We start from the raw sequence: 17,506 nt of genomic DNA on the forward strand, positions 1-17,506 counted from the left end.
TGGGATTAAATAAATTGAGATAAATCATAATATCAATGATACAATAAAAGGATATTTTGATAAGTGTAGAAGCTACGCCTCGTAAGCTCGAATTGATATAAAAATTTTGATTTGATGAGGGATCACGCCCACTGGAGTTTTGAGGACTACGTGTGCTTGAATTTTTTAGGACTTCGCATGCTTGAAATTTTGAATTTCTAGTTAACTTACTACCTCTCGAGTACTAAATTTGACTTTTAGTTGAAAATTTCCACTTCAGGGTGCACTTTGACTTGATATATATCTTCTGGAGGCTATATTGGTAATTGACCTATCTGAAGACTAAAGTGTTATTCTAATAGATCATGGACCAAAATGGCACTTTTCTGAAATTTCCACCTCGGAATGCATTTGACTTACAAATGTGTTCTAAAGACAAGTGAGGAGTCATAAAGATTAAAAGATGATAAGACAAGGTAACCTCAATGGAATTTAGGTGAATCCAGCCATTATCCGTCAAGGCTCGGTCTAATTTTTCTTCCACCCATTGAGCAAAGCCCCTCGATCTCCCATGTAAACTAATACCCATCGATTCCGTTATCAATCAGACCGTTGTCTTCAATTGCCAACCGAAACCCATTAACCCAACCATGTTTCTCTGAAGTAGTTAGGATATCATTAAAATCTCCCATTATAATCCAAGAGAGATGAGACAAAAGCAAGAAATTCCTGAGTGACCAGGGACCCCTTCGTTTGCTTCTTTCTGAATGACCGCAGTACCCAGTGAAGTGCCATTCACTAGCATTTTCTTTTGTTACAACAACATCAATAAAATGATTAGAGTGGCCCATTACTCGAACTAGGCCCTTATCTCTCCATAGAAAAGCTAGCCCACTACTATGACCCACACTATCCACCACAAATAAACCTTTAAACCCTAAATTTTTTTTAACAAATTCTAAACTATCCTTAGAAGCTAGAGTTTCAGAGAGAAAAATAGTACTGGGATTCTTAAGTTGGAAAATATCCTTTAGGATCCGAATTGCTCGTGGGTTGACCAGTCCACGACAGTTCCAGGCTAGAGCACTTGTAATGTCTTCTCAAAGCCGCTTATTGCTTATCACCATGATCCCATAATCTTCGCTTCCCTGATCTTTCTCCATCTCCTCATCCTGCATGCATTGACCTTCCTTATCCATACCACAGATATTCTTACCTTTATTACTCCCATTAATTTCCTGCCTTCCCATATTTCCATCATTGACGCTAATTGCTACCTCATTAGCGTGTTTTTCCTTGAAACTAGGCATGACTTCCACTCTTTCCAAATCCACTACCATGTCATCCCGAGTCTACTTAGTTGACTCAGAGTTTTGATGGAGGCTCCGACTTTCACCTAAATTTCATCCCTGGTCTAGTATTTCCGTCTGACATCCAGGCTCCATGCAACTTCTCAACCTTCCCAGTTTTGAAGGTGAAGAGTTTTTTAAAATGTTCATTATGGCCTAGTTTGCCACATATGAAGCAAAAATGATTTAGTCGTTCATATTTAAAGTCTGCCCAAAACCAGTCACCTCATGCTTTCTTCATCCTCATCAGTCGCTTCAAAGCATTTCGTGAGTCAACAAAGACTCTAATTCTCACATAATTCCTCCATATCCCAGAAAAATTGTTGGGATCAGATTTCACATAGGAGCCTACGTAGTTTCCTATCTGCTCAACCGCACGTTCTGTCATGAAACCAATTGGCAGATTAAAAATTTGAATCCAGATTTCAATCATGAATGAAGTAACCTGCATTAGATGTTCATTTGGATGTAATCTTTTAATTTAAAATTTTATTTAATTAAATCTATAAAATCAATTACAGCTAAACTAAATAAGAGAAGTAAAATTTTTAAAATAAATTTTATATTAATAAGTTAATATATTTATAAAATAGAAATACCCATTTAAATATTTTCACTATCCTTTTATTTTTTGCGCTCATTGTCTTTCTCATAATTTTTCTATCTATATTATAAATTAATTAAATTGTACAATTATTTTTCAATACATCAAATAAAGATACATTTATTTAGAATTTGTTCAAACATCAAATAAATTTCTTAGTTGGGTTTCAACTAGATAGAATGCTAATATCATTTTTATAATTTATTTAAACTCCATAAATCGGCCGCCTTAAATTTCGTCCTATGTCATTGCATATCAAGGTTCAATTTTCATGGAGGCATTTTAAAACTCATGGTTGGAGAAAAAGGAAAACAACTGAAATACGGTAGTCCATAAGCAAATTCAAAGCTTAAAGGTAACCAAGAACCTGTCCTTTTCAAGTCCAGTGCATCTTCAACAAAATTGCCTGAAATCATGCAACAGAATCATCTTATTAAAACATGGGCACTCGGTCAGTTGACCAGAGCTGAAACTTCACGGCACAGCAAAGAAAAGGGTCGACGGTGTAACAAACACCATCGGATACTTGCATAGTCATCTTTAAGATAAACACATAAGAATGCAATGGTAAACGAAGACAAACTGGAATAAGATTCAAATTTCAACATAAATAGTTCACCAGTACAGCTTTCACAAAGGAGCTGTTAACAGAGTTTTGCATAATGAGGCCCAGAAACCTAAGTTCACAATTAGGTGGGTTTCTGGTTCATTCTTCAAAATCAAATGAATTTGAAGAATGATAACAATTGCAGGAATAGTTCGGCTGGAACACAAACATGCCAATTTCAACCCAGGAGTCTTTAAATTATTCTTTTGTTTGGCCAAACAAGCTTGGCTATTTAGCAAAAGCTTGTTTGAAATTCAATGGTTGATGGGCTTAGCCCCATTAATAGACGGAGCTGTGCCCCTGGTCGCCTTGACATATGAGGCATAATCACTGTAGGTCAAAGTAAATAGTGTGCTTTGATAACGAGTTAATCGAATAGACTTCCGAAGTGCCTCAGTGATGTGGCCGCCGTAGCCCGCTTTACGCACCAGTGAATCAATGGCTTCCACCTTTGTCCAACCTGAACCAAAATGCCAACTAAGTTATAAACACAGTTTATGTACACAAACAAACATGGGGGTGGAAGCAGGAGTGGGGTGGGTTATTGTAAACTGAAGCATTCGACGAATGAATGTAAACCTCATTATCCTGAAAGGCTGAAACCATAATCATAATTATACAAGAAACTCTACGGCATGCTGAAGCTATTTGTTGCAAAGACCAAGCAAAACTACTTAGCTTTCTGCTTGGATAAAAAGAATGAAACACAAAGTATCCTCCCAGGATTTTATAGTTGCAATTGCTTTAACTACTATTACTATGATATTAGCAAAAGTTTGCAATAAAACCAGGTAATGCTGACCAAACTGACCTATCAAAAGGACAAGTTACTCCAAGACTACTAAAGACACATAAAATAAAGAAAACTTGATTCAAATTCTTCCAGTGAAAAGTGCTAGGATTAAGAATATGCAATTTGTTAGAAAATAACGAACAATGGAAAGAAAATAAAGATATCAGAAACAAGAGATCATAAGGAAACAATAGGCCTATTTTTAACCCACTGTTTGAAGAATCAAAGTTTTAAAAAAAATGTTTAACTTGTTCAGTTGTCCTAATACTTCCTAGGGAGACTCAATGAAGTCCTAATACCTTATTTCTCCCTCCTTGATTGAAGTCCTGACACTTTAAAATTCTTCAATTAGCCTTTTTCTGTATAAAGAAGTTAGTGCTCCTATATAGTGTACAGCTAAAGTTTCCACTGTTAACTTACTGATTCAGCACGCCAGATCAACAAGAATAAGTTCTAAGTAAGATCTTCATTTCTTTTTTCAACTTTATCATGCGAAACATTCTTTATCTCATCTTTCTCTTCCTTCCTTTTCTCTTTCTGCTCTCTTATTTATTCTCTTGCAGAAATTTTAACAATGGAATGAAGATAATGCCAATGCCATTCACTAATAGCTTAAGCTCCAACATATACCAAAGCATGAATTCAAATTCTGGCAAGACAAAGCTATAATACTTTGACCTTTAGGACAAAATATACCAGCTGTAAACAATGTAAGCAAAATTTTTCCATAACTTCAGGTTCAGGTACTGCTACTTCCTTGAACCACCACACCTTGCCCCCTCATTATGATAACCCAATATTCACAACCAACTATGATACCCAAAAAAAAAAAGCATCTCCAATTTGTCCTCTCCCTTCCTTTCTCTATAATTTCATCTGTAATTCTCTCTTTAGAAACCCTAATCTGTATTCATAAATCAGGAAATTCCAATGCTAAAGTATGCTTTCAAACTTAATTATTCCACCAACACACTGAGATGGACAGCCTTGAGGAATTTTGGACTTTTATAGAAAAGACTTGACAATGGTAGCTAAGTTATGAGGTCCAAAATAAAGAAGATTCTTTTTAAGAGCACAACCATTAATTATCCTGGAGCAAGGCACACAAATCAGACAAGCTTATCCAGATCTTTACAATTGGTAATGAGACGACTTGAGGTACTGCCATTTAGGTTTGGGCATACTGCATCATGCTTATTGATGTAGTCAAGGCAAAGTATTAAATAGGGGAGCCTGCCTGGCAAAATTGGCATGTGATATTCAGCATCAGGTCTAGGATGAGTAATGCACATAGGTAAGATATAGTGTGCAACTGTAGAAAGTGCAAATTTGAGGCCCAATGGGAAAAGGCAAACAATTCATCAAATGAATTAGACTAGATCATCACATATTAACTTCATCAACTTCTTTACTCTGAGAAGGCCTAATAAGAAGTATCAGGAGTCAATTGCAAAGGACAAAAAGTACCTAAGAGTTGATAAATTTTCCCAAGAGTACAGTTTATGCTAAAACAACAATGCTAACTATACAATTAAAACATATACATAATAAAGTCTCAATGTAACTGTCCAGTTTAAGAACAATGCTTACCTTCATGGGCAGCCACTTCAGGCAAATATGTGGCACTTCGCCTCGTATTATTGTTAGAATCAATAAACTCAATAATTAAACCATGCTTTCCGATCTGCAGCCAAAACCAAATTATAACTGGAACATGCAAGAAATTGATCATGTGTTACTAGATTCATTCAAGTAAAATTTGAAGCATTTGCGAAGAACAGGAGGATGACTATAATTCCAATTGTTTTACTATATCCAACAGCCTAATTTATAATACTGGAAACAATTTTATCAAATTTAGCAAGGGAAAACAAAATACACATATAAACTCTATGCAATTATATCAATTAAGAAAACAAATTACTTTTGTTACTGATTTGTAATGCTAATGAATATAAAGTATTTATTTTTTTCTTTCAAAAAAATTACATTAAGTTTTTTATCGTACTTAATAAATAAAAGATATTAATGTCTTTATAAAGAAATAAACTTTCAACGAGTTATATTTGTTGTTATTAGTTTCAGAAAGGAATATAAACCATAATTTTTCAATTATGGCAGTAGATTTGCAGTTTTATATGTACAGTGCAATCTGAATTCCAGCAAACTGGATAGAAGTTGTTAGTGATGTTATGGTTTAGGCTTGAATTGATAACATTAAAAGATTAGGTTATATTTGACAAAACATGCAGTTCAGGATTTCATTAACCATTAACCCTTGTCTGATTCATTAAACTTTGAAATCAATTCAGTTTTGCCTACTTAAAAATGCAGCAGGGCAATCAAAATGATTTATTCGTTTTAAGAGTTTTCAAAAAAAATGATATTAGCAACAAGAAGAAAATTCTATAAGGTGTATATTCCTTTAGTAACACAACATTTTCAAGCAATTATTTATATTATTTGAGGGAGAGTCTTGGTGAAACTATAACATGCGGCACTATTGCCTATAAAGGGTCGGGGTTTAAATAAACACCATATCTTTATAATGCAAGGGCAAGATTGCATACATCTGATTCTCAACAAAGCCCTCAATGTATTGGATTTATAGCAAAAACCAGTTTGAAATTGCTGTGGAGCACACTGCTTTTAAAATTTTGAACCATTATTTTTTTAATTTTAATATTTTTGCTTTTTCGGAACCTGCTTTTGGAGAGAGCATGATTTTGACTCACCCAAAAGTTAGGTACCAAAACACAGCTATTAGGAAAAAAATAAATTGAAAAAAAAAAAAAAAAGCAGGTTGCACAAAATGGTGCCAAGCTGGTCCTAAATGTTATTCTATCCAGCTTGTAGAATCTTATGATTTATATCCAACTTGATGCACCCTCCACCTATCTCAGCCAAAGGAAAAAAAAACTGCAGAAAAGCTTGAAAATGAGCATTTTTCAATAAACTGCTTTGCTGCTTGTGAGAGAACCAGTTAAAGGAAATGTGGCAATAGCATTGCAAATTTTCAGGGAAGAAAACATTCAGACAACAAAAATGTAAAATTATCATCATTAAAAGGCAAACGACAATAGTATTCACAACAAACCCCAGCTAAAGATCTGAAAACATCCTAGCCCAGCACCGAGTATCCAAGAGCTTAAATAAGTAAGAAAAAAAATGCGTACCTCCCAATCAAGATAACTGTTAGCAGTTTCATAATCAGTCAGAATGGAAACTGTACATTCCAGAGAAGGTAATTCTTTTGGCTGTATAGGAGGGAATCTGCGGTCCTTCAAAGCACTGCAAGATAACGAAATGAAATAAGGATTAGAAAAGACATAGGCATAGTCCCTCAAAGGCACAACAACATCACAATGATGACCAGATAGGAAACCAAAAGAACAGATGTGCTTCAGTCTTAATGATGTTTCTGCTTGAACAAGAAAACAGGAAAACAAAATTCAATGGGGCTCCCATACCTAAGGTTTGTACTTAACAAGAAAAATAGGAAAACAAAAAAAAGCGGGCTCCCATACCTACGATTTGTACTTAACTAATTAATAATTAAGATGTCACTGAGATTCATTATTTATCCCTTTTCAGTACCTAAAATTTTGTACATAACAAGTTAATGCTAGAAATGTCACTAAGGTTCTTTATTATCCCTTTTCAGTATCATCTGTGTAACTTTAACAGGAAACGACGAGCATTATCCAACAATCTTTGCCTATATTCCTGGCAGTGAAACTGTTTAAGTTTTAACAAGCCAAAACAAGGTCTTGTTTTCAACAAAAGCCAAATCCCACAAGGCAATGCAAATGAGTTTCCTAGTTCTCTTGGCTAAACATAGCTTTCCGACTACACTGCTTAAAGGAAGAAGTCAGAGGAGCAGGATCCCTATATATATATATATATATATATATATACCCCACAATAATTGGAAACGTGGGAAAAGAAATATAAGAGGAAGGAAGAAGAACTTTTACTTTGTTTGCAACTTCGGATGACTGGGATGGGAAGGAACTATGACTGTAAAAGGAATTAAATCACCATCCTTCAGCTAAGTAGAATTACAACCAATTTTCTTTTCTTTCTAATCTTAGTAAAGGAGCCATACAATCTGGAATGCTAATATATGAGATAAATGCTCTTGATTAATGTACCTTCAACTACGTGACAAGTCATTCACTTGTGTCCCCAAGAAGCAAACACTTTATCACTCATATAGGAACTAAATACCAAGCTTCATATACCTACCTCATAATTCTTATTATTGATTATATTTATACCTTTTATGTAAAGGAAACAAGACCTATAACTAAGTTTTGCAGGCATTCTTACAACTTAGTAATCAAATGCCTTGTAGTTCTGCCTTTCTTCTTTTCTCATTTTCTCATATTTGTCAATGTTTTCATACATTAAGCTGTTACAAAGTTCAAGCAAGCCTCAAATTGTTAAAGAATACATATATGAGCTGAAATATAAGCCCATAAACGACTTCAGAGCCTAGAAGAAGACCCCCTTCAACTAACTGAAGCACAGTTCATTTATTGAGCAACCCATAAAAAAAGGTTTCTGAAGTAGTTAACCTTCACTGAAAAAGTGAAATAAGCCTTTATCGAGCCAAGTTACAAATAACTCATGAGCGCTTGAGCTCGTTTGCAGTCTTATAATCACCATAAAAGCTCACTTCACTTCTCAGTGGGGAAAATTGATACTCAAATCAGTAGCACAGTAACCAAACTACAGGCTTATCACAAGTCCTAAAACCTACACGCACAACCAAACTTGCAAGGAGAGACACAAGTTTACATAGACATGCAGAGAATACCAGAGAGCATGCGCAAAACTTGGTTGCAAGAACTTGCATAAAAATTAGTGAGGGAAATGTGTGTGTGTGCATTTCCTTCACTAAGCTCGATACTTGGTTGCTAGAACTTGGTTGCACATCCATGTTTTTCTTTAAAAGAGGGAGGCAGAAAGAGTGAGGGAAATCCATGATTTTGTGCAAACATATAATACACATTTATAGTTCAGTTGCAAAATATTGCAGTACCTGGTTAATGCATAGTCCCTAAACCCATTAATCAAGTATCGAGCTTCTAGTGTTCCAATGCATCCACGTAATCGAGGCTCACCACCATTTACAACTTTCTTCCAGGTGACAAATAATGGGCTGAAATGTATTATCCGCATTACATGTGATCATAAGCAACAAGATTTTAGCATGCAAACTAATAAATTTACCCAAATCATTCCTCATTTTTGTGCACACAAATCTCAAAGTTTTAAATTCTTCATACGAGTTTTAGAAAAGGCAAAATAAGAAAACAAGAATTCAAGCAAGCACCAAATAGGCCATTTTATAAGAAAACGTTATAGTGTCATTAGATGTATATCAAAAGTGTTCGCATTTTTAACCCATCTCAATGTAAATAAAAATAAAAAAATTGAGCCACAAAAGAAATGCAAGAATTAGGGTATGAGCAAAGAGATTTTGTTCTATGTCACAAATGCAAAAGTATTAATGTAGATGGCAACTCTAGAATATAATGAAGATCACGTTCAGATAATACATACAATGTGTTGTTATTCAGCACATTATCAAAGGCAATATTCACGGCATGTATGTCCCTCACTTAAAGGATTGAAGAACAAGGAATTCACTCAAGATAGCACCCGAAAACATATCCACGAAACAGTTCCTTCCATGCACAGCTAAATTAACAAATGGACAATGTGAAAAACATGATGCTATCCTGATTGCAGTTTGAAAGAATCCCAGTCAATTCCAACTCATAGTCCTGCCTTTCCATCAAGTTCATCATTACATGTGCAGTGTCTATTCATCTATATAAATAATCACTCATTTTAAATACTAAAGAACAAACCTTTTCATGACTCAACTCTAGCATCCAACTTACATAAGTGGAATTGCATTAGAATAAAGCATAAAGAAAATGAATTTTGGCTCTGAAAAGGTAAAAACAGTTAAAAGGCAAAATCTTTTGGAATCATATTTTAACGAAACGTGCAAAGATGCAAACTTTTATAATAAACAGCTCCCTCAAAAACACGATTTCATGACAAATAACAATCAAAATCTATAATCAAATAAACACTACTGAATTCAACACCCAGGAATAACCAAATAGTAGATAACTAGATACACACACCATATTGCCATTGCCATTGAAGACCAGTGCATGTTCTCTACTAAACCACTCAAAATTTAACCACCAAAATCAAGACTTACACTCTAGTGGGTCCTAAAAAAATAAAAAAAACCATAGCCAGAACGCATTTTGAGAAAAAAAATTTAGTAAAAAGACGATCAAAGGCAGAATCGACAGTAATAGAGAAGAGAACAGTAAAGTTAAAAAGAAAAATTGACAGAGAAGTGTACTGCTGGCCCTCATCAAAAGCAGGAGGAGGAGCTTCCTCGCTATTGTAATGAGCGAGGAGAGTATCAAAGCAATACACTGCCATTTCTCTGTTAGCAGAAACCATCTTTACTTGGACCAATTAAACGAAGGATTTTGATCGGTTTGTAGTGACACTCTTTCGATTAGTCGGTCGCTTCGCTTTGTCGCTTAAATAATTGAGACACAGAGAGCCCTCTCAAGAAATCACCTTTTTGCAAAAAAAAAAAAAAAAAAAAAAAAAAGAAGGAAATATTAATTTTCTTTCTTTATTTTATTTTATTTATTGTCTTTCTTTTTCGGCACTTTTCATTGACGACGAAGCATACGTCTCATCCTCTTCTTTTGGCTTTGAGAAACACAATTCTAATTAAAACAGGAAATTATCAAAATAAATAAATAAAATTAGGAACTGTAAATTAGAAACAGTTGACATGTAGCCAAATATATACTTACTGTTGGGTTATTTTAAGGATAATAAAGTACAACAAAACTATATTTTTTATATGTAAATAATGTATAATTGTATATTTACTATATAATTTATTCATTAATTAATAATTTTTCAATTAAATAATAAATACTTATAAATAGTATTTAATTATATTTTAACATTGTATTAACTAATAAATTAGGTATTATATAATACTTTTAACTGAAAGGTATCATGTTAATCATATATAGTTAATAACTTAACAATAAAATTTATGTGCATTAATTTTTTGCATAACAAAATTTTAATTTATATTTACTTCTTACACATAAATAGTATATTTACACACAACTTTTATATACAGTATGTAATTAATATATAAATTGATAAACCCTTTTTTACTTAAATAATAATTCTAACTTTAAAATTATTTTAATTATATATTTGATATTACATTAACAAACACTCTCCCATAATAAGTTGATTAATTCTGACCCAAGAAGAGATTAGTTGATTGGCTTTGGTGGTCTCAGAATAAGAAAGGGATAAAAGGTATGGAATAATCAAAGACTAGAAAGAAGAGAATGTAAACTTGTCTAAGAGAGTTAATGTTGGTCACATGGTGTCTGCATTATTACAAAGTAAAAAGACATATGAAAAAATAAACAAATGAAAGAATAAAAAATAAAGACGAAAGATCACATTCGATTCTTTTATGAAGTACCAAAGAGTTCTGCAGATGGTTGTTCCAATATTTTAAGTTCACATTTGTTCTCCAACCAACACTTAACATACAGTTTAAAAAAGAAGGATCATTTGGTTAAACTGTAACTGTCAATGGAACTTCAAAAAAGAAGTATCCTTAAACTCGAATCAAGTTTGCCCCGGATGTTAACGTCTAACAACCAACTTCGTTTTTGGAGATAACATGCATTTTACACGAGGGACTTTTTCACAGGCCAATTGATACCCCGATCTCAAACAATCGTACAACTTAAAAGCATCTAACAGGACGCTGAAGTTTGAAATTTAATTACAAAATGGAATAAAGATCTGCCCATATAACATGAAAATGATACAACTTCAAGTGTTTATTCAGTCAGTCAGAGTCATGCCTTCTCTTCCTATCTTTCTTGTGTTTCCTTCTGTCGTCTGAATCATGAGAACGTCGTTTCTCATGCCTTTCACGTCTCTCATGTTTCTTCTCCTTATCGAGCTTCTTCTCCTCACACTTCCTCCTCTTTCGGTCACTTTCACCCTCTGATACATCTCCTTCAGATTTCCTTGCTGATGGATCAGGCATGATCTCCTTTGCTGGCTCAGGAGAAACTTCCTTGTGAGTAGAAGGAAGAGTAGTTGTGTCTTCCCATGGACGGGGTGCTCTGCAGTAACAGTTCAAGCCAGACATAAAGGATGACGAACAATAATGATAAATCATGCGGTGAAAGAGCCAGAAAGAGCAATATAAATTAAGTCTGGTATTCAGGTGGTAAGATACTATCACCCAGCCAAGCTGTAAAAACAAGCAAATATAAATTTAAGTTTGATATTCAGGTGGTAGGATAGCATCAGTCAACCAAGGTGTAAAAACAAGAATACCAACATCAAGCTATATCCACAAGCAATCATAGCATATGCATTAGTAATTACCTTTATATCAAGGTAAGCACACCATTAATACACTAGACAGCATCTCATGGAGGCTTACAGTTTTAAATTTTTAACCATGGGATTTTCGATTTTTACCATGTGCAGCTCCAAGCCATTCATGTACATATGCATATTAGTATCAATCAATTCAACTGTCCCTAATTGCAGCTAAACAGGTTACAAATACAGAAAGGTAAAAGAAAAAAAAACTTATCATGTTTTCAAGAAATTCTAAGAATGGTTGGGATCAAAGTAGCTTGCCAATTTATTACCAGAAAGCCCTGAAGTTTACAGGATGAGATGAAAATCTCTCACCAGTAAATGTCCAACTAGACACTACTTCAGGCTCACTCATAAAATTCACAAATCTCAGAAACTTCGCCAAGTAATCCCAACCTTGATTCAATTTTATTAGGAGCATCTGCAGTTTACTACTTGTTATGTCCCAGGATCTAACTCAAACGATGCTATGGTTGATAAATAAGATGATGGCATTGATAATTTTAATTTTATAACAACCACTGCGTGTTTCTTATAACAAGTTCATAAAGGAACCTTCAAGGTTTAGTTTTCCTTAGAGAAACTTAGAGCACTCGTATTAGTTATGACACATAAAATACAGAAAGACAGATAAAATCAATCTGAGTCCATGGCAAGCTTGAATATAATAAAAATTAGATTAGATAATAAATTAAAGACAATGATGACTGTTTCAGAAACTACCCTTGAGTTGATTAGGCTTCTCCGTGCACATGACAACTCAGGGATAGACCAGAGCATGGCGATTGGTGACGTATCAATTAAGAAATGCCTATAGATTCTATTTTTTGTCTGATATTAGACTCCGACAGCCTAACCTTAAATTAGCAAAACAAGCTTTGCTATTATTTACTAAATGAGCATAATGCTAAGATATCCATCCTGTAACATGGATTGGGAACTAAAGCTGTGTTACTTTCAAATTAAGTCACGGACTATCTCAGCCTCATATCACCTCGTAACTACAACAGTGCACAAATCCAACAAGGCAAAGAGATTGAAATATTTTAAATGCAAAACCTTACTAAATATTACCAAAAGTTTTAAATTAATAGAAAAAGAAACATGTTTGCTATCAATTAAAAAAAGGAAGCAAATCAAGGGAACAGTATTTCCTACAACAGTATGACACGGCCATGAACCATACATCCAACAACAAACCTGCACTACATAAACTTGACTACTGTGAGCATGAGGCATTTTTATTTCTGAATCTAGAAGGTTGCAGTCACTTAAAAGGACACAGAATTGGTGGTGGTGGTGGTCTGGGGACCCATGTGTAACTTCACAATATTGCTGATATCTACTTTCTATATGTATCATGCAAGTGAGAATATTGATTATTATGGCCTCACTTGATGACATCAATAACAGCGCAAAATTGGAAGCATGTGAATAAGTACCTTGAAAAACCAAGACCGTCAACACGTGCAGCTTCTGCATGCCCTCCTCCCAAATCTTCTGCAGTAGAACCTCGCTTCACAAGTTCTGAAAACTCATGTTTATCAAGTCGATTTCCTTGAGGTCGACTAGCACACTTTGGAGCTAAGCCAAGCGCCTCCCTCATGGCCTGCTCCTCCTCTTCCTTAATTCTTTTTATCTCTTCTTTTAAAGCATCTGTATTTGAACCCTCAGATCTTTTATCCCTTGCATACCAGTGTAGATCTTTTCCTGTGATTAAGGAAAAGGTTACAAAATACATTCTTAACTATCTCAGATTTTCTTAGCACTGCATATACATCAGTGGTAATAAAAAACCAAAAGGAAAAAGAAAAAAGTCTCATGACAGAGGTTTGATAGTTTGTGTGCAAAAAATTGAGAAAATTATTAAAAAAGAAAAGCAGCTAATGAACATTTTAGAAAAATGTTCTTAGAGATTATTCAAAGTTTGCTGTTTAAGTACTAAAAGTGTAATTAGTTTAAGATAAAATAGAGTCAACTTTGCACTCACTTTTTCTCAAAGTACAAAAAATACTCATCTAAATGCTTCTTCCTCAATATATGAGAACTAAATTAAAAGATAACGAAGAGGAGTTACATATGAAAACAACTATGCATATATTCTATGCGTCGGCTCTTTTAAGTGTAAAAGAAGTGCGAATAAAAGCTCCAAATAAGGAGCATTAGAAGAACAAGAAAAGATCTCTGCTCTATTTACTGTTAGTATAATCCTCTATTTTATATACCCCAACTATGTCACAGTTCCATCTACATTCTTCCAGCTTGCCTTATATTAACTTTAATGTCTCAGTAAAAGCCACATAGCAAAAAGAAAAACCACTAAGGAGCAAAAGGATCATATGAAAGGGAACATACAAATACAAAATAAACAAGCATTGTTGAGTACAAACCCAAAAAAATTTAAAACTAAAAGAGAGAGAGAGAGAAGAGTTCCAAGAAGGAAATGAGCTGCTCAGATATTATGTTAATAACTCATTGCACTGTTACATTAAATTTCCAATTACCGTTAGAAACATGATATTGCCAAAATGCACTAAGAACAATTAGAACAACCGGCTTTAAGAATTTAACGAGTATGACAGAACAGAAATCTCTGTCTTCCAATAGTGTGCTAAATTAGACAGCCACATCCATGTTTACCTTCAGATCAACTTGTAATCTCGCCCTAATCAACAAATTAATAAGTTTTTTAAGCCATATATACTTAAATGACACTGGTTTGCAGTATGCTATGTTGGTTGAGGTTAAACATTTGGGATGCATGAACATAACTACATCAGCAGTTTATCCAATTATAAAAGAACATATCTTGGAAATTTAACAAAGAAAGTAGATAGATCTCAACTCAACCGGCATTATGTAAACAAAAAAAAACTAAGTTTTCAGGGGAAATAACACCCTCAACATGGCATATTGATTCACTAAAATGATGCCTAAAAGCTATAATTACACCACTTCCTACGGAGAAATAATCCAGGACATTATCAGAGACGTGCTCTAAACTTTTCATAAAATAGAAATGCTACAGATAGGAAAAATCTGTTTTCCATGGCAGACTTGGCAAACATGATATTTGTTTCACCAAAATTTTCTACGAGGCATCTCTATGGTTCAAAAAAGAATTGATAAAAATAAATAAATAAATAAATAAGACATCTATACTTTCAGTTTATCAGTAAGTTAATGGTAATAAATTTGCCATCCACCTAAACATAAACATGGGAAAGCATAAAAAGAGTATAAGATGCAAGAAACATCTAGCGTAGCCTTATTATTAAATAAATAAATTTGCACGTAAAGCTCATGTATAATAATTAGTTTCTGTAAAGTAATGTAAGAAACAACAACAATGTACATCCTCTCATATCATTGCATAATAGTAATTTGAAGGATGTAATCAGAAATAAGATAATTTGTAGCCAAAAAAAAACTAATGTTAGCAAAACCAACAACCTGTTTAATAACTACATAAGACTTTATAGTGCTAGACAATAGCAAACGAAATATACAAACTTCACTTACTAGCAAAAACAGTCAAATCCCATGTTAAAACTGTACATAAACATCAGTTCGAACATATAATAATATGGTAAACATACCTTTCTGCCATCTTCCAACGGGGGCCTTAATACTGTGACCTAGATAATTCTCGCGATGTTTATCAACCTTGACATCATCCCAAGTAAATTCTGCACATACCAAACACATAATTATTAACTTCTCACCATATATGTTTTATCCATCAATATCCTCTGACCAAAATTCTACACTTGCATATCATTATTCATCCACCAAACAAATTAGTTCAACATAATTGATATGTAACCAAACCTCAAGATTTTCCATCTAAACTACCAAAATGCCATTACCTTAAAGAAACCCTAATTGAATCAAATCAAGCTTCATAAGAGCTTGTACTTAAAATAGATGCAGTAACTCATATCCTTACTAAGTCAATTTAATTGCTGCCAAACCAGAAGGTAATTAAATCGAGATTTAGAGAAAAAAAAAAAATCAAAACGCATTTAAAAGAGAAAACTATGGAAAAATTAAAGTTTCAATCAAAATAATAAATAAAATTGGAATTGAAATCAAGACATAAGAGGAATAGAGAAAGCTTACGATCACGGCCACCGCGAACGCCGCCTCTGGTCGGATGATACATTTGTCGTTTTTGTAACTTGGTTTGAGGAAGGCTTCTTCTTTGAAATACTTCTCATAAAAGTAGCCAATTTTACGTACATTTGAAACGAGTAAATTACCGTTCAGTCCCTGTATTTGATTGTAATATTATATATTTGTTAAGGGTATGTAGTTTTTGTGGAAATTTAAATTCTTAAAAATTTAAAGTTTTGAAATATATAATTTTTAAATTTTATAATTCCAAAGAATTTAAAGTTTATTACTTTTAATAGGTGAGTTTTTAAAACTTATTTTTTGTATTTAAAATCTCATTATTGTAAGTACCTGTTTTATGAATCTCTATATCGAGAAAATTATGAAAAATCTAATGCTGAAAATTGTTATTCCTCTTAAGTCTCACGGAGTTGAAGAAGTAAAATCCTGGTTAGGATTACGAATAATTGAGTTAAATATTATTTTTTAAATTTAAATCGGACTAAATTGACTAAAGAAATTAAGTTTTATGGTCAAAATTAGATAAATTGTCAAATATAGGGATCAAATCACAAAAATTTTAAAAGTTAGCCAATCCACTTTACACACTCTCGGTTGCCTAAAATTCTGATTTTTAGGCCATTTTCGGTGTTTTTTTATTTTTAAATGTTGATAATTATTAAAATATACTTTCTAGAAAATTTTATTGATAATTATCTGACATTTAATTATTTTTATAGTTAAATAGATTTTTATATAATTTAAATATTTTAAAATTTATATTTATCGATCAAAAAAGTATTTTGATAAATTCATTTAATTATCAATAACTCTTTAGAATTATCGATAATTAAATGGATGATTATCCCGGCCCCTAAGGTTTTCTCTACTTTCTCTATAAACATAAAAGGAAACTGTAAGCTAGATGGGTTAGCATTCTAGCAGATAGAATGATCAGCAAGTTTTTGATAAAATATTGAGATTTTGAAAAGTAAATACATATTCTAAAATACTTTGGATTCCCACTCCATCTCTAGATCAACCTCCTCCTCTACTCTTGAGACTTAAGGATTTGCACAATACAGTGACAACCTGGGGGTTTCTTAAACACAATCATGTTATCATCGATTCTTTTTTTTTCTTTCTTTTATTCAATGATTTTCATGATCTTAGTAACATATTTAGGGTTTATGTAATGAATGTTATTTGATATATGCTTCACATGTTTAAATCTAAGCTCACCATGATGTTTTATTGAACTAATGTTATTCTTGCTATATCTGTATGTTAGGATTTTGAATCTGATAACTTTTGTAAACTTTTATGTCATATATAAGTTTTTCATGTTATTTGATTAAATTAAAATGATTATTTTAATAGTTATATGATTAGATTTTAAACTGTCGTTCTCTTAATATTTTAGATAGAGTTGCCATATTTAATTGATCATATATTAAAATCTACCTATTTTATTAATTGTCTGTTGTCCATTCATTTAATTTCACCTTAAATATTGGTAAATCTTTTTATTTTATGCATTTTAAGTGTTCCTTTTTTGCTTA

General features: G+C 33.0%; 2 protein-coding genes across 3 annotated transcripts; both read right to left on the reverse strand.

Annotated features, from left to right (window-relative positions):
* Positions 1 to 2,500: 2,500 nt before the first annotated feature.
* On the reverse strand, positions 2,501 to 9,965 carry LOC8277746 (uncharacterized protein At2g38710). 2 transcript variants are annotated; one of them, XM_002515716.4, is made up of 5 exons: positions 9,730 to 9,960; positions 8,380 to 8,499; positions 6,509 to 6,623; positions 4,923 to 5,016; positions 2,501 to 2,999 (listed from the first exon to the last, which is right to left on the reverse strand). In XM_002515716.4, exons 1-5 carry the CDS (start codon positions 9,831 to 9,833, stop codon positions 2,794 to 2,796), a joined length of 639 nt encoding a protein of 212 aa, XP_002515762.1. In that variant the 5' UTR covers positions 9,834 to 9,960; the 3' UTR covers positions 2,501 to 2,793. The 2 variants fall into 2 exon arrangements, with proteins under 2 accessions (XP_002515762.1, XP_015572725.1); XM_015717239.3 differs by lacking the exon at positions 8,380 to 8,499 and having other exon boundaries at positions 9,730 to 9,965.
* Positions 9,966 to 11,069: 1,104 nt separating this feature from the next.
* Positions 11,070 to 16,095, reverse strand: LOC8277747 (multiple myeloma tumor-associated protein 2 homolog). Its single transcript, XM_002515717.4, has 4 exons — positions 15,951 to 16,095; positions 15,428 to 15,517; positions 13,271 to 13,538; positions 11,070 to 11,560 (listed from the first exon to the last, which is right to left on the reverse strand). The coding sequence occupies exons 1-4, from the start codon at positions 15,991 to 15,993 to the stop codon at positions 11,278 to 11,280; spliced, it is 684 nt and encodes a 227-aa protein (XP_002515763.2). The 5' UTR covers positions 15,994 to 16,095; the 3' UTR covers positions 11,070 to 11,277.
* Between the last annotated feature and the right edge of the window lie 1,411 nt (positions 16,096 to 17,506).

Source organism: Ricinus communis, chromosome 6 (genome assembly GCF_019578655.1).
Source record: "Ricinus communis isolate WT05 ecotype wild-type chromosome 6, ASM1957865v1, whole genome shotgun sequence".
Lineage (NCBI taxonomy): Eukaryota > Viridiplantae > Streptophyta > Magnoliopsida > Malpighiales > Euphorbiaceae > Ricinus > Ricinus communis.

Excerpts from the sequence above, each read along its gene's own strand:
- LOC8277747 (XM_002515717.4), bottom strand. The coding sequence starts at position 15,993 with ATGTATCATCCGACCAGAGGCGGCGTTCGCGGTGGCCGTGATC. Across the intron at positions 13,539-15,427 it reads CGTTGGAAGATGGCAGAAAG|GAAAAGATCTACACTGGTAT; the intron begins GTATGTTTACCA and ends CCTTAATCACAG. Across the intron at positions 11,561-13,270 it reads GACGGTCTTGGTTTTTCAAG|AGCACCCCGTCCATGGGAAG; the intron begins GTACTTATTCAC and ends CTGTTACTGCAG.
- LOC8277746 (XM_002515716.4), bottom strand. The coding sequence starts at position 9,833 with ATGGTTTCTGCTAACAGAGAAATGGCAGTGTATTGCTTTGATACTCTC. Across the intron at positions 6,624-8,379 it reads AGGGACTATGCATTAACCAG|TGCTTTGAAGGACCGCAGAT; the intron begins GTACTGCAATAT and ends GTTATCTTGCAG. Across the intron at positions 5,017-6,508 it reads ACAGTTATCTTGATTGGGAG|ATCGGAAAGCATGGTTTAAT; the intron begins GTACGCATTTTT and ends TTTTGGCTGCAG.